Source organism: Halichoeres trimaculatus, unplaced genomic scaffold, assembly GCF_033239565.1.
Source record: "Halichoeres trimaculatus isolate MK-OKI-2021-1 unplaced genomic scaffold, fHalTri1.1 fHalTri1_scaffold_2, whole genome shotgun sequence".
In the NCBI taxonomy this organism is placed as follows: Eukaryota; Metazoa; Chordata; class Actinopteri; order Labriformes; family Labridae; genus Halichoeres; species Halichoeres trimaculatus.
Window position 1 is genome coordinate 32873377 of NW_027437180.1, and position 21305 is coordinate 32894681.

Here is a 21305-nt window from a genome sequence, read left to right on the forward strand (position 1 = left end):
AGGGCAGAGGGGTTTAGAGAGAGCAGTATATGATGTGTAACACACAGAAGAAAAGCCATCAAATTTACAGAGCAGTTCGTGAATGACATCCTATAGGGCAGGGGTCTGCAACCCTTACCTTTATAGGAGCCGTTTTTCCTCAGATCACTTTGATAAAAGCCATTCAGAAGCCACAAAATCTACTTTATCTTCACAATACAGACTATGAAGTGTATAAAATTCTATTCAAAGTTAAAATCTAGGAAATATTTATCCATACAAGATTTTTTTTAATTTATGAAATTGATCTTTGAAATTTACATTAAAAAAATGTGCAAATATTGAATTTTTTTTAAAAATTGCAGAAAAATAAAAAAATAAAATAAAATTTGAAGTTTGAAAAAAGTTACATAAATTTAAAAAAATAAAATTATTAAAAACTTTAAAAAAATTGGTGAATTGAAAAATTTCAAAAATTTTGAAATATCAAAAATAAAAAAAGCGATTTCAAAAATTGGCAGTAATTGCAAGCAGTTTTAAAATTGAAAAAAAACAACAACAAAAAACAAGTAGTATATGAATGCTCTAGTTCTTCTTTCTTTCAGCGATTTCTCTAAAAATCAGTCACTGAGTGTGGTCAAACATACTTTTGCCGTAATTACAGACTGACAGACGCACGGTTTGTGAAAAAAATCTGGATAGTTTTGTTTCCCTTACGCGGTAATAGGTGTGTGTGTGTGGTTTATGTTTTCCTTTTTTTTCGTTTTACAGCGCAGTTTGAAGCAAGTATGTAGCTTCGATCTTACGCATGCACAACACGAGGCGAAGGATACGGCAGGACACTTTGTTTACATGACGAGTGGGGAAGACCTAGTTAGATCAAAGTTAGTTAGAGGATGTACCTGTGGCATTGTGTTGTTCTGCTGTCTGGGAGCTCTTTAGATTCAGTCTGAGCTCTGATGACACCAATAAGAAAGAAAGTGAAGAATAAAACCACGACTGAGAGTTGCCAACTTAGAGACTTTTGTTCATTTAATTACTTTTCAGACCCCTCTGGTGAGTTTTTTTTAAAGTCGAAACTTCTTCGGACCATTCTGTGCATTTAGTGACTTTTAGGGACTTTTGGGACAGCCAGTGGTGACTTTCCTTATTGAGGTGTTGATACTAGCAATGTTTCACTCAGCTTTAATGACATTTAAATGGGAAACAGCCTCATTCTTTCAGGTTTTTCATGACTATACATGACAGAATTGATTAAAAGTAATCTGTTAATGGTGGATTATTAGGATATATGGTAATCTAGGGTCTTAAAAACAACAACAGTGTTCACCAAACCAAACCCTGTGAACACAAAACTGTTATGCGATCCGAACATTAAATTTTGTGAACTGTTCCATCCCTATCCCTCAATGCTCTCTTCATACCACATAATAAACGGTCAGTTTTCTGCAGTGTTGCGTCATGCGTAAACATCTGCCAACTCTGCTTCTACCAAGGTGAATATGTCTGGATTTTTTATGGCAGGATCAGGATATGGATTTTATCAGGAATGTTTTCCATATTCAGACTTTTTCAACCTGCAAACAACATTTCAGCCTGAAATATTTCTCATCCTACCTTCTGAACTATATTTATGCACCAATTTTGCATTTTATGCACCATTTCATAACTTTAATCTAGTCTGTTTTTTTCCAGTTGTGGATGAACATAATGCACAGTTTTGCATCAGCTGTTAGAGTTGTTGAGTTCCTGCAGAATGTACAAAGCTTTAGTTCTATACAAGTAGCATGTAAACAGTCTGGATGTAGTTTGGTGAGAAGCTACTAGGTCTACTTTTTATAATTAATTTTAGTGGAATAAGTAATGCATTTTAAGATGAGAGCTGGGGGCTGTATGAAAATGGACTTCACGCCTGTCTTTCTTGTAGTGCAGACTGGTTAACCTTGTTAGCCTGCATACCTGAACCTAAAAATGTTGAAACTTCTTTTTAGCATCTTTCACTGATCAAGTCAAAAGAGATGATGGGAAAACTGGTCATACACTCAATCACACTCCTAAACTTAATGTGGCCGACATTATTCACCATTATTATATGTGCCTGTTTTAGTTATGGCATTAACTCCCTGATCGGTCTTTTGTGTCTTTATAAAATATTCGTCTTCAGTTAACCTCAGTGACATCCAATTATCACCCATTGTTTGAAAGTCAAACTGTAAGTATAAGGCAGTGACACAACATATCTAATCTAATGCACTCAGGCTGCTCCTGGATGAAAAGATGAACAGATATTCTTTGAAATATCAACATTAGAGCCAGACTCTGTCATCTTTAAGCAGCCTCAGTAGAACATGACTGGCTTCTCAGAGACAGGGAGACATTTAGTTGGCCTTTCCACGTTTAGAGACAGAATTAGAAACCCTCTGGAGCCACTCTCTTTGTCATTTAGAAACGTGTTAGATTGAGTCGCCCTGAGAGATTTGACAAGAGTGAGTTGAGGATCTTAATTTGTAAGACAGGCATGCTTAAATTGTTACACTTAAAGTAATTATAACGTTTATGATAATATAAGTGAATCTGGAGCCAGGATGGAGGGACTGATGCTTCTTTGTCGTGTTTGAGTCGCTGTCCGTGGTGCTGAAATGGAATAAACCCTCTCTCTGTTCAGCAGTAACTCTGTACCTGTTATTCTTTCATATGACGGAAAAAACACAGATTTTATTTAATCAGCGGCAAAAGTGAGATTATTTTGAAGTGTTTGTCCCTGGCAGAGTTTCTTTTCTACGTTTTAATTACCAAGTACTTCATGGCATCTCCCTTTCTCTCTTACAGAGACGAACTGTGAATTTTCTCATCCTCTCTTAAAGTTTGATTGGAGAGCCTGAGCTGGCTGCCTCTGCTGCTAAAAGCACTTCTCATATCAGGCAGAATTTTGGACAAGTGTCTTATGTCCGCTCCAAATGCTGTCTGAAAATGCCTCTGAACATAGGCAGGGGGTGTAATTTTCCACAAAATGCTTACAGCCTGTAATCATCATTTCAAGTGTTGAAATCCTTGACATTTTTCTGAAATTGTTGTATTCCCGAGACTTGTTTTAGACATTTTTGGAGCAAACTGTCACTCATGACACTCTGTCATATGTCTGGCTAATGTGTTTTCTGTTAAAATTACACCAAGGGGCTGGTGCTCCAAAGTATTTCCAGGGTAAAGCATTGATTTTGTGTCCCATATTGATTCAAGGTTTCTCTGTTTGAAACATATTTTTAACAGTGAGAGCCCTGTTTGATAATCTGCAGAGGTATTTCCTGGCGGCGACAACCACATGAAGTTAGCTTAAACCTGCTCAGGCTTTTTAATATGCCTGTGTGAATATACAGTGGGGTTGTAAATATTGAACGCGTTAAATTTTGAATATTATTTGGTGCCCTCTGGTGAACCCTTTTCTTTAGTTATTTCCACAAATGTTCAATTGGATTTAAGTCAGGTGATTGACTAGGCCATTCTAACAGATAGATTTTCTTTTTTTTTGAAACCATTTGAGAGTCAACTTTACCGTGTGCTTTGGATCGTTGTCCTGCTGGAAGGTCCAGCCACGTCTCATCGCAGCAGATTCATATCAAGAATTTCCCCATACATGGCTCCATTCATTGCTCCGTCAATTTTATGAGGTTTGCCAACACCATGAGATGAGAAACAACCCCATGCCATGATGCTTCCACCTCCAAACTTCACTGTTGGTGTAGTGTTTTTTTGGGTGCTGTGCAGAGCCATTTCTCCTCCAAACATGGTATGTAGTATGACAGCCCAAATGTTCAATTTTGGTCTCATCTGACCAGACAACATTCTCCCAGTATTCTACAGACTTGTCAAGATGTTGTTTAGCAAACTTTAAATCAGCTTCAACATGCCTTTTCTTGAGGAATGGAGTCTTGCGGGCTGAGTGTCCAAAGAGGCCATGGCGGTGGAGTGCATTGCTTATTGTTTTCTCTGTAACAATTGTACCTGCTGCCTCCAAGTCTTTCTGGAGCACTTTCAGGGTGGTCCTTGGCTCGTTGAGTACTCCTCTGACTATCTTTCTGACTCCCTGGTCAGAAATCTTGCAAGGAGCTCCTGTGCCTGGCCTGGTGCTTCTTCCACTTGTGAATAATGGCCCCAACGGTGCTGACTGGAATATCCAGGTGCTTTGATATAAGTCTGTAACCAGTTCCATTCTGATGCTGAGCAACAATCAGGTTGTGAATGTCTTCAGAGAGCTCTTTGCCTTTACCCATCATGAGGTGTGTGGTATTTAACTGCTTGGTGAAAAAACAACCTTTTTTATAGGACCATCAATTTGCTCTAGCCCAGCTGATGTTGGTTTGCACTAATTGGAAGTTTAAGTAATAATTACTGACAGATTTCAGGTGGTATGGTGCATTTCCTTGCCAAAGTAAACAGCATTTCCATGGTGTGTTCAATACTGTTTTCCTGTGTTATCGTACTGAATTCCACATAATCATTATTTATGGACCTGAACGTTGTGATTTCTTTTCATGTGTGGATTATTTGAGTTAACACCAATGTCTGGTAGAAATTTTGTTTGAATTGCAGCTTTGGAAATAAATGTGATGAGAAAAAAGTTGCCGCGTTCAATACTTATTTTCCCCACTGCATTTCCTGGCCACATGAAGTTAGCTTTAACATGCTCAGGCTTTATAATATGCCTGTGTGATTCTAATTAGCTGCCTTACTCTGTTTGTCCACACGCATCAGGAAGTGGGTGCATGATCTTAGCATGCAACATCCATTTGTGACCTTGACTGCTGTCTTAGCTTTATCCATGACCCCTGACCCTTGTTGCGGGTGGCAGATTTCACAGCATGACATGGAGACACAGGCTCATGGTCAGCACCAAAACACATCCTACCTTCTCACATCCTCCTGTGGGTGGAGCTGGAGTCTTAACTCGTGGATACAGTTCCTCTCAGCTCATACCAGAGTAAGAACAGAGTGATTTGAAGGACATGAGGCTGAGAAGAGGTCAGATATTCCTCTAAAAAGACCAGCAGACACAGAATAAACTCCCACATTACACACAGAATGCACTCCATGTCCTCCATATGATATCATGCTGCCGCCCATCCCTGTCTGTGACCCCCCACAGTGTCTCAGTGATATCACCACCCCCTCCCCCTCCCACCCCTCCCCACTCCTCTCTGTGTCTCTCCTCTCCCATGTATATTTTATCCATCCAGACTCCCACATTAGAGACGGCATCCATTATTGAATTACTCCCCTCAGCACCACTGTGCAACTGTCACCCCACGTCAGCTTTAACATTTGGTGGATTTGTTTCAAAGGGAAGAAAGGAGAACATGCAAGCACACACACATACAGAGAAAGGACATCTCTCTTGGCTGGGCATTTCAGAGCAGCTCCTGTGATATGTAGGGCAAAAAGACGATGCCAGAGCTCATCTAGGATGGCATCTCGCATTAAAAAAATGGTCTGGGTGTGTGCCGATGTTCTTCTTGGGCAAAAAGGGTGACGTAAAATCTAGAGTGTGTTCGTCCATCTGTCAGTTTTTACTATCCCTGGCACATGCAGTCCTACTGTACATGTAAATATTTAACAACGAATAGCTAACAGAAAGGCTGGGAAGCTTTTCCCCTTTGTATGAATCCCTTTTTTAAACAAGTAGTGGAATTGAGGATTAGTAGAATTCATTTAATTTGAAAGAGCAGTGTGTTTTGTTTATCAGTGCAAAGGATGGATTTGCTGATTTATTGCTTATTTTTCTGTGCTTTAGATTTGAGGTTCAAAGAACATATAAACCAGCAGCATGTGTGCCCTTGGAGACCTGATCTGTTATTATGATAAACAAGGATTACTCTCAGTTAATCCTGCATGCAGAACATCGACCTGCTGCCCTTGATCTCCATATATTCAGGCAATAGTTTCCCCCAACGAACAAAGTAGCTTTCTCTCAGTAATATGTTCTCCTAGGTCGGATGTGAAGCTGCCTTTAAAGGGGATGTGAGGACTATCTGTCACATCTTTGGCCAGAATCTTCTAAGACTCCATTTCCCATGAGCATTATCAGCATGTTGTATAAATGTGACTCTGACCAGGGCGTGCATTTGTTTTGGAGACACTACTTTACTTTGTTCAAGTCAACTTTTCTCAGGATAAGAAGTGACAAGGAAATGTATTCATTTGTAGCCACAGAGCGCTATTATTTGATACTTGACAACAACCAAACTTTGTAAACTCTTTGTAGTTTCGTGTCCAGAAGGTGAGCAGACATCTACCAAGCAGAGCTAATGCAACTTCACTCTTCATTTTATTGATAGACTCTCAAGTTTGAACAGACCACTGCAGAATAACTGCTGACTGTGGGTTGGAATGAACATTATCACTAACAGTTTAGTTTCAGTGTTAGCCTTTAGCCCGTGCTCTATCACTCTCCTGTTTAGCTTTCCTCTTTTCTTTGCTCCTTTTTCTTTTTAAAAGCTCAGCTCCTGTGTCCAACACTTTTACAAAATAAATCCAAGAAAGTATTTTCTTCAAGAAGGACAGATTTTGCTTCTCACTGCTAAATTTTATTGGGCAATGTCATCAAAGGGACATTTTTCACTTCCTCAACACTCTAAAGCAGGGGTGGGCAACTCATTTTTGGCCGCAAAAATCATGTGAACTTAATTCTGCTCAATATTAACTTTTTCCCATTTTAAAATGCACTTATATTTGATTAGCTGCTTCTGGTAACCATACGAATAAGAATATTCTGTAAGTATGTGAAACTGTGTTGTAGGTCAAATAGGAAAATACTCCTATAGAGGTAATAAACAGTATGCAAATAAATTACTTGAATGTTTTTTTGCTTCATTTTACCTCTGCGGTGACAAAGATCTAGTCAGTCTAGCACAGTTGAATTACGTGCAGCTTTTGTTGTTTATCTGTATTCTAGTTTATTGTTGACCACAAGCAGGCCAGACAGGGATGCCCAAAAGGCCGGATGTGGCCCAGGGGCCGTATTTTGCCCATGTCTATGTCCATGCTCCAAAGTGTTCCTTAGTTTCACTCAAGACTCACTGTTTTAACCCCTTTCAGTCTGAATTGATTAGCAGTTAGAAAAACAGATTATTTTTATGTTTTTTTTGCTTTCCTACAGATGTTAAATTAAGAGGAGATCGTAAATTTGACTATAGTACACACAATAGTTATAACAAAGGTATATTACATAAATACACATGAGAATTTCATCCACTGACCAATATATGGTGACATATTGAATTTGATATGATCTTTGGTTTGTGTAGAAAATTAATCAATAGGTAATAATGAGACACAAAGGTCATTTCAGCTGCGTCAAGACCCTACAGGGTGTGCTGCAAATTCGTGACAGCAGGCATCAAGAGGTTAAGCAATAGGTGCATTAATTACCTTCTGTGCAATGAACATATTTAAGTATATGTGCAATAATCCATAACGGATGTCACTCTTTTAATACATTCTCAGCAGATGCTCATACTTATATTTTCTAGCGATATTCAATTTCAACCAGTGGCGGCTGCTGGTCAGTCAAGGAGGGGAAGCTCATTTTTTTTCCAGCCTACATAATAAATTTGTTTATTAAAACGTAAATTCTACCCTCCATTCCTTTTTAAGAAAATGATCTGTGACCCTGTCGTACCAACCGGGTGTTTTTTTCCAGGGATTTTACCAGTTTTCTCTCAATGGCCAGCAGAGCTAGACTGCTTAAACGGCCTTGGCCCATAGTGTTGCGGGTGTAAGACTTGAGCCGCTTTAAACAGGAGAAGCTCCTCTGTACAGAAGGTCGCTGAATGGCTCATTTCACTGTCAATCAAAAAGGGATTCGGCCTCAGACAGATCATCCAATCAACATGCAGAAGCCCAGGCCAGCCTACTGTCTCATAGACCCCCAGAGATGCTCAGCCTCCGATGGGCGCCCAGCGTTTATCCAATGACCGTCATTTACCTGTGGTAGGTAGCTGATTCTGAACAGAAGATGAAGGAATTCTAGCCCATATTTTATCGATAAAATGTACACACAGCAGTACATATCACCACTTTTTTTGGGGACATTTTAGGGGAAGCTGAGCTTCCCTTGCAGTCTTAGAGCAATCGCCACTGATATCAAGTACACTTACGCTTCCATTTTGTACTTTTTTATATTTGTATATGTTTTAATTTCTTATATCTTATACTTCTATATTGTGTACTTTGTATTTTTAACACTTTTTGAAGGGAGTAGCAGGAATTGACAGGGGGCAATTAAGTATTTCTGATTCTGATTTTTGCTGTAAATATACTGAGAAATATTGTTGATAATGTAAGTTTCAAACCTGGATTATAAACAATCATGGTAAAGTGGCATTAGAAAGGAAGAATCGTGTGTGTCTTGTAGCACTAATTGCTCTTAAATAGCTTGTTTTATTTGAAGTTCCTTTATTCTGTGATTGTGCTCATGAGTAAGCTGTAACACCCAGAATAACACTCACTCACATGTGAAGACACACTCTCTGCCCTTCCTTTTCCTCTGTGTCTCTCCTTTCCCCTGTCTTGTCATTCACATTAGTCTCCAGTTCACTGCTCCCTTCTCCTCCTCCTCCTCCTCCTCCTCCTTCTCCCCGTCTCTGGTTTTTGCTCTCTCTGTCTTGCATTATCTCACCCTCTTTCTCCCACATTCTATTATTCATTCATCATTCACCTGTTTTTTTATTGTTGTTTCCCTTTCTCTCCCTCCATCTGCCCTCCCCCCTCCTCCTCTTCCTCTCCTCCTCCTCCTCCTCTCCCCTCGCTCTGTGACTCTACACTTCCTGGCTTGGCACGATACCCTTGAGAGAGTGCAGCCCCACAGTCCTCTCTTTTTCTCTCTGTCTGTCTGAGAGAGATGCTCGACAGCCTGTCCCCTCTCTCCTCCTCTTTCCTCCTCTCTCCTCCTCTCTCCTCCTGTCTCCTCCTCTCTCCTACTCTTCAACTCTTCTGCCCACAGCCACTCAGTCTGTGACACATTTTCCAAATCTTCCTCACCGTTTCGTCCCTCTCTTGCGTGCACTTTCACCGTGGCGAGGTGTACATGTGTGTTTAACCGGCCAGAGGAGGCTGACATGCCGGCGTGGAGTGTAATTGCTGCCTCTTGACTGCACGCGCGTGTGAGTGTGTGTGTGTGTTAGCGCGTGTGTTTATTCCCGTGTGTGCATGTGTGGAGACTCAGCTGCTCTCATGTTCATCTGCCAACACAGCCTCTGCTACTAGCAACATGTTTCGACGCACTAAAAGGTAAACGGCAACAATCTGTGTGTGTGTGTGTGTGTCTGTCTTTGTGTGGTGCTCTCGCTGTTGCAAGTGTGTGTGTTGTTTCACCCAAGGAGGTTGTTGTGTTTTTCCATGATGTTTCCACCGTTCCTGCCAGCTTTCATGCTGTCTCACAGTTGTCTCCCTGTCTCCATTTAGCTCCAGCAATATGGTGTGTGTGTGTGTGTGTGTGTGTGTGTGTATATACTTATGTGTGTGTGTGTTTGATGATGTTAAGTTCATGTGTGTGTATGTGTAATGTGATTTAGTGCATACAGCATGTTTTATATTTGATAAGTGCATGCCTGAAGGGCTTTTAAAGTACAGCGAGGTTTGATCATTTGAGTGTGTGTGTGTGTGTGTGTGTGTGTGTGTGTGTGTGTGTTTGTGTGTGTGTGTACCATAAAACCCACAGCCATGCTGGATTTGTACTTATTTATATCCGTGTTGAGCTTTATTGTCGTATGCACGAGGATGTGCTCGAGGATTTAACCTGCCTCAGATTGTGGCTTCTGACGCCTCACTCTCACACACATACGTTCACACAAACACACACACACACTCACACACACACACAGACAGACACTGGAAGGTATGTGTGTGCTTGGCCTGCAGCCTGTGAGCCAGAGATAGCATTATGAAGTGAAGGCATTATTGTCAGTGTCCAGGGAGTGCTTATGTAGCGGAGAGCCAACAGTGGGCAGTGCTGGAGAGCCGTCTGCCTGGCTCAGGTCCTCACTTGTCTTCCTTACGCTGCTTCACCTCTTTCCTTTTCATCCCTCTTTTTGTTTTCTGTTCTTAATGACATGAACGTTTTGTTCATTTTTCTCTCCTTTGTCACATTTATAGTTGACTGTTTCCTTCATTTTTCTGCTATACTCATTGACCTCCCATCGCTTCTCCTCTCCTGCTGTGCTTCATTTAGCTGTCTTCATCGTCTGATCACGGGGGATTAGTCCGACTCCTCACTGTTGCTCCCGCTGTGCAGGCAATAAACAGAATCATCTCTATATGAGGAAGAATGAAGCTGTTTTTCCAGTAATGTTGCTTGGTATGCGTCCTGAATCTCTGACACGTTAAAGGGATGGTTCAGTTTTTTTGAAGTGGGGTTGTATGAGCTCTATGTGGCCACTAAGGACATTAGATACAGTAGAAAGTTGTCTCCTCTCCCTCAGTAGGACACAGACTGTAATCGATGGTGACGAGGAAATAGACGCTAACAGGGAGAGACGGTACCAAATTCAAAGGCTATTTTCTCCGCCTACAAGAACTGAAATCAAAAAGTAATACCACAGTTGAAGAGTACACTCCATAAAATATTTTTTAAGTGCATTAAGTTTTCGGAAATATAAACATTTATCTGAACCTAACTAACTCATGTGTCCTTACGCGCAGCGCTAGTACGCTCCGTCCCACCTCCTCCTTTCAGCTGTAGGGAATGTAAACAAGCTATGCTTCGAGCGCTGGTTTTAGCCTCGTGTAAGTTTGATCAAGTATCGTAATTTTTTTGTTTGTACTCTAAGGATTGTGAGGTAGGAAATTCAAAATGAGTGACTATGACAGGGACGAAGAAGTTTCATTCACTTTGGAACCAAAAGGATACCTTTATGAACCGGAGCACACAGAAGAGGAGCTGCTACAGATGGAGACTGAAAGGAATACAGAGGAGACATCCACGGACACTGGACATCAAGATAGAGTTGGAAATACTCAGTGGTGTAAATGTCTGAGCTGTGACTCAGTGCCCACGGATGCTGAGTGTAACTGCAGTCACGAGTGGAACTTGGTTACAAACACTCTTCAGGATTTGTCTGAGGACACTGCTGACTCTCAAGCCGTCTGTGTAACTCATCACACAGATTTCCCTGCTCTTCTGAATTCTGGAGTGTCCTGTAACAGCAACAACAACAACAGTCGTGGCAGCAGTAACACTCAGCATCTCGATGTCCAGTGTCCGCGGATGTTTCCTCTGTATTCCTTTCAGTCGCCATCTGTAGCAGCTCTTCTTCTGTGAGCTCCGGTTCATACATGTATCCTTTTGGTTCCAAAGTGAATGGAACTTCATCGTCGCTGTCATAGCTACTCATTTTGAATTTCCTACGCTGCCTCACAATCCTTAGAGTAGAAACAAAAAAATTACGATACTTGATCAAACTTACACGAGGCTAAAACCAGCGCTCGAAGCATAGCTTGTTTACATTCCCTACAGCTGAAAGGAGGAGGGGGGACGGAGCGCACTAGTGCTGCGCGGAAGGATACATGACCAGTTAGTTAGGTCCGGATAAATGTTTATATTTCCGAAGACTTAATGCACTTAAAAAATATTTTATGTAGCATACTCTTAAACTGTGGTATTACTTTTTGATTTTAGTTCTTGTAGGCGGAGAAAATAGCCTTTGAATTTGGTACGGTCTTTCCCTGTTAGCGCCTATTTCCTCTTCACCATCGATTACAGTTTGTGTCTTACTGAGGGAGAGGAGACACCTTTCTACTGTATCTAATGTCCTTAGTGGTCACATAAAGCTCATACAACCCCACTTCAAAAAAACTGAACTATCCCTTTAAGAAACGTATAATCCGTCAGTAGTGATATTTTGCTGGGCTTGAATTTTGCAGGAATCATACACACCTGACACTCTGGAGCTTATGCAGGAAATCCAGCACAAATGGACAATGATGTCCACACGTCATTGTGTGTCACACAGCAAATGTTTGCATGGCTGTGGACAGAACAGATGGCCAGAGGTGCAGCATCAGTGTGGATCACTTACACTCCAGCTCCCCTCTCCCTGACACACATGCATTTGGGCAGGTGTGCAGTGAAATCACATCTTCGGTGGTGCACACACAACGGTCATGCCTCTTTCCAGAAAATACACTCTCCAGGGTGTTTTTCTTTTTTTTTGAGCTGGAGACCCTTTTGGTTTACCTCACTCTAATCAGAAATCACAAGTCCTGATGACTCACAAACTGAACACCTGTCAACATCACTGCTTCTGTGGACTGTCAGCCACAGACAGGAGTGTGTTCAAGAGAGAGGGAACAAGTTAGTGCATGTACAAGAGAGGCTGTGTTTCTGTAGGTGTGTAAGTCAGTCTTTAGGTGAAAACACGCTCAACTATGAGAGATTGTTTCCATTAGGAAAAAAAATAGAGGGGCGACTCAGATTGGATTTTTATCTCATAATTTCAATTTCTTGATCTCATAACCTGAAGTAATTTCATAATTTTGAGATTTCATCTCTAATTTCAACTTTAAATCATGTTTTTTTTCTTCATAATTTTGGCTTTGTATCCCATAATCTTAATATTTCAACCCTTTGTCCAAAACTATTGTCTTTTTATCCCATGACCTCTAATTTAATCACTTTATAACTCTTTTTGTGAAATTTGTGGGTCTTTGGCTTTCCTCGCAGCCCACAAAATGTGATATTTAATCACAAAACCTGAACTTAGTAGTGCTTGTGAATGTAAAATCCTGACCTAAAACGAGCTGTCTGGATTTTGGGGATTTGACGTCAGCGATTCCCTTTTTTGACCAAACAGGAGCAAGTCTGACCTGATTGGTCCACCAGAGCAGATACCCCCAAACCCCCTCCCTGGCCAATCACCTCCCCACTGCTACTCCAGCAGCCATCACTGCTTTGTTTTTGGCTGTAAACAGCCACATAGTTCCATGCTCAAGCTTCCCATCTCGGAAGAAGATAAGACTAAGTGGCTAGAGTTCATTTATGTGGGAAATGTTCCAGCTACACTCAGTAAAACTGTGCATATGTGTGCTAGTCACTTCACGGCCGACTGCTTTTCCAACTTTGGACAGTACAACAGAGGGCTAGTGAATAAACTGGTCCTGAATCCAGGCGCATTACCAATCATCTGCCAACAAACCTCGGATCCTGGAAGTGAGTATTTTAAATGCTGTGTGCTGTGGAGCAGATGTAAGAGCTTTTCCTCAGTGTCCCCCCTGTCTCTGTGTAAACTTCAGGATGCTAACTTTAGCTGTGGTTAGCGTGTTGTTTTAGCCTGTAATGTTACGGTAAACGAGCTTCGCTGTTTCTTAAACATTGTGCACTCAGAGCTCGTGGCGCCGCTCTCAGTGACGCTGAAGCGCAGGGCGGTATCAGCGGTGGCTCATTTACATATGAAGGCCACGCCCACCAAATCAGACCGTTCTGAACAGAGGGGCTATGAGAGCCTGGAAACAATGCTGCTGTGCTTGATTTATTGGCTTTTTGGACCAAAACATGTTACTACCATTTCATGAAGACATTAATGATCCATATTAAACTGCAGAAAAAGAGCATAACATGGGACCTTTAAAAGGTATTTTAATGGTAAATTCAACAAAAACAGCTGAAACCTCTTAAATATGCCAAGTGTTCAATTAATGGTCACTACTTGATAATGTAAGGCAGTTTAATAACACCACACAACACAACCACTTAAATAATCATTAAGTTTAGTCACCTCCTCTCTCAAACAGAAACCATCATGGTGTTGGTATCAGCTCAGCTTGGTGTACCAATGAGCCTCAGAGATCTCTGGTTTTATCTGACTAATAAGACAAAGAAAAGAAAAGATTGAACTTTTCAAAGTAAAGTACCAAAGTGTTTTTGTTTGTTTGTGCTGAAGCACAAGTGAGGAAAGTATTCAAACTTTTACCAGCCCTGAATTAGAGTTATTTATAACATCAAATAATTTATCCCTGATATTTCTTTCTCTCTACTTTCTAATTATCTTCCACCCTCTGCTGTTCTTTACCGTGTGTGTCTGTGTGTGCTTTGTTTTATTAGTTTTTATGCATGCTTGTTGTGTTTTCTTGGCTTGCTGTGGCAATTAAGAGAGATAATGCTCCATGCCCACTCCCGAACAGATTGAGCTGGAGGAACGCAGTAAAAAAAACGAGTGTAAGAATGAAGCAGAAGACAGACGGATGGATAGAGAGACGGAGAGACGCAGCAGCCCAGCTACATTCAGGAAGGAGAGAACAGGTCAAGATGAAAGAAGCAGCCTGAGGTGGAGTCTCAGCCTACATTTCAGAGTAGCCCACTTGGGTTAACAGAGCCCCTGACGATAAACCCTCACTTCTTTCTTTACTTGAAGGTGAACTCTTTGTGCTTTGTTGTTTTGGCTCCTGAGATCACAAAAAGGAGATGGAGAAACAGGAGAAGCAGTGAGTGACTGCAGCCGGATGACACGGGAGGAAGGATTGTCTTAGCATTTCTTCTTCTCTCTTGATAAAAACATGAGCGCACATTTTTCTCCCTCTCACGCAGTGTATACAATACCATCCCACTCGCGCATAGTCTTACACGACGCACGATGCAGATGATCCCACACAAAAAACAACACACAGGACATCTCATCCCACTCGTGCACATTGTTATTTGATTTATGTGGCCAAAGCAGCTCCTGTTAGCTGAGGTGCTCTTCTTCTCTGTGTCAGGTAGTTTGGAGTATTTTAAGCTTCAGTGCTGCATAAATTATAACGATGATGATGCACCTGGCAGCTCATGAGTAGGTACCATAATTATCAACCAATGAGCAGTTGTTAAAATGAAGCAAGCAATCAGCTGTGTCATGGCTTTTTGAAGATACAAAAAAGGAAAAAGGCGCTCTTGAAGATATTTTTACCTGAGTGTGCTGAAACAGAAACACACTTATCTTCCTCCTCGCAGCATCACATGCATTAAAGCATCTTTGGTTCAGTGACATACATTTGAGCCTGTGCATTGTTCGGCTGATGTATTTTAAGGAAGAAGCTACACGCTGAAAGATGGCATAGAGCAAGAAACAAAATCCTTCTCGTGCTCTTCTCCTGTTGTTTGTACCATGACGGCGCCATCTGTTACTGGCTGCTGTTCAGGCTGGCCTTAACCAAAACACACAGACTGTTTGTGGTCCATCTTTGATATCATGGTGACATTATAACACACATACAACCTGCCTACGTGGACTGCATGTTGATGCAAGTCAGGATCCGGAAATATCTTGCTCTTTCTGATGTTCAGGCCGTGCATTCAGATTTTTGATGAAAAGGTTTCAGATGACGTAAAACTCTTCACATCTTATTGGATTATGTAAAGCAGCTTCATGCTACACAGCTTTATGTAAGATCGACACATTTATGCCTTTTTAAAACTGATTCCAAACATACAGATTTTTAATGAAAAGTATAAAAAAGGAGAATTAATCAAACACTTAATGTTTCTGCTCATGGTCTAATTTCATGTTTAATTGATATATTCACTCATAAAACCGATAAAGGAGAATTGGTGGAATTTATCAAACAGACTTATAGTAAAGTCATCAAACTACACACAGTAAGACTCGTGACTGTGAGTCTCTGTGAGTGGGAGTTAGTTTAAGGTTGAGTTTAGCAGAATAACAACTTGAAAAACAGCTGTAAAAATCTGCCTCTTTTCCTCCATATTTCTCATTAACTGCATTCGCAGTTGTGTGGTGACCTTTAAATCTTATCGAGATTTAAGTAACAACTACCTTTTATCTCATCCAAACTGAATCATGTCCACTTAATTAAAAATACTGACTCCCAGATGATGAGCATGTAGCTTCACCTTGAGGTATGAATCATGATAGACTGAACGTTCATCGACAGCAATTTTTAAAAAGATTAATTAAGTCCTCTTTGTAAGCATAAATGCTCTCCAACACTCACCAAAATGACTATAAAGAGTATATTTCAACTGAAGAGTAACTTGGTTTTGCATGATTTGTGATTTCAGCATTTTTCTACAATTTATGGATTTAAAAATATATTTTTATTAGTGGTGGGACCTGATTAAAAAAAATAATCGAATTAATTATGCCATTTGTAATTAATTAATCGTAATTAATCACATTTTAATCACATGAATATTCAACATCAGAAGCAACACTTTTCAATTCAAACGGATTTTGGTAGAAGACTAAATCATTGAATATTCTCATACGCAAGTTGAAACAACAAAATCCTGTTTATTTTGTTCAGAAGATGTTTTTTTGGGGACGCTACTTTCAAGTATATTCATCAGCCGTTATGTGGTAAATAATGCTGTCAGGAGGTTAAAAATGATATAATTATTTACAGGATTTGTAATTAATTGATCTAATTAATCACATTTTAATCTTATATCTGCTTAAGGTCCCCACATAAATAATTTGAATTCTAAGGCATTACAAAATAATAGTGCATGACCAATGAGTGAATGAATGTATCCGAATGAATACATGAAAAAGAGAAGATTTGTAAATCCTTTTTTTTTCAACCGGACAATATTGATTAAAATGTTCGTGTTCCCTGCCATTGACATTCGATTACTGTTTACTGTGTCTATAGAAGTAAATTATATTTTTCAGCGGAGGGAGGCGGGGTCTGGTGGAGCTTGTCAATCAAAATCCTGCTCGTAAACTACTGTGGGTGACAGCGGTGCGCTCTTGGACGAGAGCTCAGCATGGATATGAGGAGCAATGTGAGATGACAGAGACACAGAGAGACGCTGCAAGTCAGAAAAGTTCAGGTAGCTCACGCTCCAGCTGAGGATGTGTTGCTGTAGCTCAGAGAGAAAGAACGGCGCCATCGTGAGAAAAGACGACGGAGATCATGGAGAGGATCAAAGGATGGAGCGCCCGAGATGAACGCGATCAAAAAAGTTTGATTTGTCTGTTTTTTTGACCAAAAACAGGAAGAGAGACATAAAGGTGGGAGTCCACTCTTCTTAAGTAACTTTGGTGTTTACATAGTCATAGAAAACAAGATTATTTGGGTCTTAAAAGATCATTCAAGATGTTCTGAAAATGGCCGATAGCTAATGAGTTAATCTTGCCTTGATTTTATGTTAATGTGTGTTGTTAATGTGCGGTGTAATTAATTAATCTAATAAACGCGTTAAAGTCCCGGCCCTAATTTTTATTTGACCAAATTATTAGATACTTATTGAACTTAGAGTTTGTACAGCGTGATATTGGGAAAAAATGATACTGGGGTAATTTAGAATCCTGCAATACACATTGTCTAAAGTTTACTGCTTCACCCTGTTCAACTTAATTCTCACTGAAATAATGACAAACTCCTGCTTATTGCCTCTGTGAATGCTTTTTATTTAAGCAGAGTTTTAATCATGTTGATATCTGTAAATTATTGATATCTATCTATAATATTTCCTGCAGGTGGCTGTTCTCACATCAGCCCAGACTTTTTAATGACAGACTCCTGCACAGAGGTTCCATCTTTCAAGTTTTCATCCACGACCATCTTTGTCCTCCTCTCAGGTTGTGCCTTTTTTGCAGGCTTAAATTTTTTTAGGGATATTAATTAATAAAACGTAATGTTTAGAGACATTTGAAGAACAAGCGAAACATATTGAATATATTGCATAACCTTTTGGCATCAATATTGCGCAAGCACATATCGCGATGCCAATACTGAAACAATATATAATTCAGCCCTACTTAAGAGTCCCCACTGTTGTTCCAGGAGACTCAAGGTTTTTCCAGTTTCATCTCTGAAACCTCATCTGTGAAGTGACCTTGGAAACACAAAAATGCCATCCCGCTCACAGCTCCAAGAGGAAACTATACCTTACAAAGAGATGTAGAGTGTGTAGGTCAGGGTATACATTTTGTTTAAGAAGTGCTTTAGGTTCTGTAGGTTGAAGGGCATCAACCAATCAGGTGTCAGAAAAAAAGAAAAAAAAACAGTCTGTATGGAGCAGAACAGCTGGAGTTCTAGAATTCTGGGGGAAAAAAAACAAAATCGAAAAAATAGGGCAGACCTAAAAATATATGTAATTTTATCAAATTGACAACCTTACTATTTACAGCGAAACTGGGACTCATTGGGTTCATATCCCATAATATGTCTGAATAAGGTCGATGAGCAACAGCTATTTACAGTGAAACCAAGACTCTCCAGTTTATAACCCTAAAACCAAACCTCTGTTTAACTTACTTATAACCTGGAAACTGATGCTCACCAGGTTCAGATCCCTAGACAGTTATTATGAGATACCTGAGTAACCTCAATTTACTGTCAAACTAAGATTTTACATTTTATGACCCATTATGAGCCATGGTCAAGTCTCTGTTTAACTTAGTAAAAAATCTAATGCTCAACAGGTATATATGCCTGAAGTGAAACTCTTATGTGGAAACACACTTGTGAGATATCCAATCTAACTTTATTTGTTAAGCACTTTAAAAACAGACCCTATTGACCAAAACACTGTACACAAAAAATAAATAAAACAAAATAAAATACATAGCAGCTAACATGAGACAAAAGAACTCTACCTATAAAATACAAAAACAATTTCAAAAATATTAAAAACGTAATTAAAAGGCACAAAATAAATAAATAAATAAATAAATACTACATATAATACTGTGTCAAAAGCCAGAGAAAAAGAGGTGTTACAAGAAGAGATTTAAAAACAGACAGAAAGGAGTTTTGTTTAACATTCTGTGGTAACTCATCCTAGAGTTTTGGAAATATTAACTCTGTTTATGCGGCAGCTGTTTTCCTCTGGTATTACCAAGTGGCAACCTCCGATCTGAAAATATGAGGCAATGCAAGAACACTAAAATGTGCAGTTCGTTGAGTTCCTGCTTGAGGCTGGCTCAGGAAGAACTGGAAACCACATACACACCAAGCCAAAACAAAGAAAACTCTGTTTTACTGCAGAAATAAACATGTTTACTGCCTGGTACAAAGTGTCTGAATAGCTAACTCCTCTGTAGGGGGATGATTTTTTTTCAAACTCAGTAGTTAAGAAGATATTAAGATACAGAGTTGACCTGATCTAAGGCACAACTCAGCAGATCGACAGCCAGGGATACCAATCGCTGTAAGTGAAGAGGCCCAAAGCCTGCCCCATTTTTAATATGACTCCTGCCAATGATTTGCCTCAAAACTCTGTATCAGAAAGGTGACGTCACAGAGACTACGTCCATTTATTATTGTCCATGGATGTTGGTTTCAATACCTATACCAAAATAGTTGGATCAGATATTGGTGACAACGAGCCAATCCATAGGGCAGGTCTATGCAGCCCAGTTCTATACTGTTCTGTTTTTCAGCAACATGTTTTGCTTGGCAGAGCTAAAACAGCATCAAGGAGTATAACAACAGCAGCTCAGCAGTTTGAAGGTATTTCAAGCACCAATGACTCAGATCGCAACTTGAAATATGTGCAAGTTTAATTCCTCACTTATCCACTGCTGAGGTTTACAGTTTATCTGTAATTCATGTTTGTGTTGAAGAGTTTCTCATCACACATTTACACTTTCATAATCCAATAGAATAATACAACTCTGGTTTAGAAAGTTGGAAAATCCGTGAGTTGCAAAAACATAATTCTCTCCCTGATCGTCTGATACCAAAGCCTCAAAAAAGTCTGAATAGTGCATCCCAAGTCACATACAATTCACTAATGATGCTAAACGGCTGTTCTTATTAAGTACCACTTACGTATCCCTGAGATTTCAGCACTGCTTAACTGGAGGGATGATTATAGTGACAATTTTAGAGAGATCACCTTTCTTTGAAAGCTTTTTTTTCTGGCTTTTCACGTCTTTTATTAGAGAGTACAGGAAAGTGGATAGAACTGAAAACAGGGCAAGAGAAACATGTGGAAATGAGGTCACTGGTCAGATTTGCACCTGGACCACCTGCATAAGGTCTTGCCTCATGAGGCGTGCAAACCCGAACTGCAAAGCCACCCTTGTGCCCTTAGGTTTCGCCATTTTTCAGGCAGATAATGATGAACAATCCCTGATGGCAGCATTCAGTTAGCGCCAAGCTAACATCACGCTGCTGGCCAGGAAATAAGGTCCTTGTTCAAATTACACATTTATTATAGGGTGTATCATAATCATGTGGTAGAAACAGCTTTTTGTCACTCAAGTTAACAATAATATCAGTCAATTAGTTCCTGAATGCTATCATTAGCTGTTTTTAACTGTAGCTAATTGGTAATTTAAGGTGAAAGCGGCTAGTCAAGTACATCAGGTAATAAACTCATTTAAGGTGCAGAATTGAAAAATTGTAAGCTGACCGTGTTGCTTATCAAATCACATGACAGTGCAAACATTTCTATCTAATGTCTCACCCCTAAAACTGAACTATCAGCAACAGATCTGGTCACAGAAAGTCTGTGTAATTTATGAACAGTTCACCCATTAGCTGTCCCTTAAAGCCTCATTAAAACCACAATGTCGTAATTACATTAAAGTGAATTAAGTGACGTACTGCTCTCCTTATTCATGCTCCTTTCTTTGCCGTTAAAGTCTTTCTTATGAATCCATATGCATTATCTGTAATTAGATTAAATCATTTTTAATGTCTGTTAGCCATACTGCTACGGACTCTCTGCTCATGCTAAAGAGCACTGCACCCTGTGGGAAGCCTTTTATTCTTTGAGGGGATGGATACGGATCATTTGCTGCGAAGAAGGTCGTGTCTGGAACAAAAGTGTAATGTCATGATTGTGGTGACTCAGAGCACTTCTTGTCCTCACACAGGGCTGATGGAAACAGTCACCTACAGGAGAGCATCATAGGAGACAGGGCTAAGACACAGGCACAAAGGAGAGGTCTTAGTCACACCACCACGACTTCCTGCTGCATCACTCTGCCTAAAGATACACTTTCACAGCTTCAGAGGACGTCTGACAACACCTTAGACTGGAGAGAAGTGACAGGACTAAAATAGACGTCTGGTCTTTATTGTGCCCTGTTTGGTTTCTATTTATGTGCTGCGCCTCGACTGCTGTCGTTTCAGACCAGTGATGCTTTGCTCACCTTCTCACTGAACGCCATCTATACTTTTACCTCTGGATGAAAACTAAGATTCAAATCTATTTATTCATGACAGCAAATTATCAGCATCGTCATCATTAGAGTGAGATGACTGTAACACTTTCATTTTTATTGATTTATAGGGATGAGTCATGATTTTCAAATACTCAAGTATTTGTTAATTAATAAAGAATCAAATAGTTCTTTTGACTACTTTCCTACTTTGATAATATA

At 40.0% G+C, this 21305-nt stretch overlaps 1 protein-coding gene across 3 annotated transcripts in view; it reads left to right on the top strand.

Annotated features, from left to right (window-relative positions):
- Positions 1 to 21305, top strand: part of LOC141801736 (microtubule-associated serine/threonine-protein kinase 1-like) — a 99114-nt gene that overhangs the window by 12754 nt on the left and 65055 nt on the right. The window contains exon 1 of one of the 3 annotated variants that reach the window (XM_074684979.1): positions 8933 to 9261. The exons of the other annotated variants lie outside the window; for them this stretch is intronic. Within the exon in view, the coding sequence (XP_074541080.1) occupies positions 9242 to 9261 (20 nt within the window). The 5' untranslated portion in view covers positions 8933 to 9241. Of the gene's footprint in view, positions 1 to 8932; positions 9262 to 21305 lie in introns of those variants that run through there. 3 annotated transcript variants of the gene reach the window in all.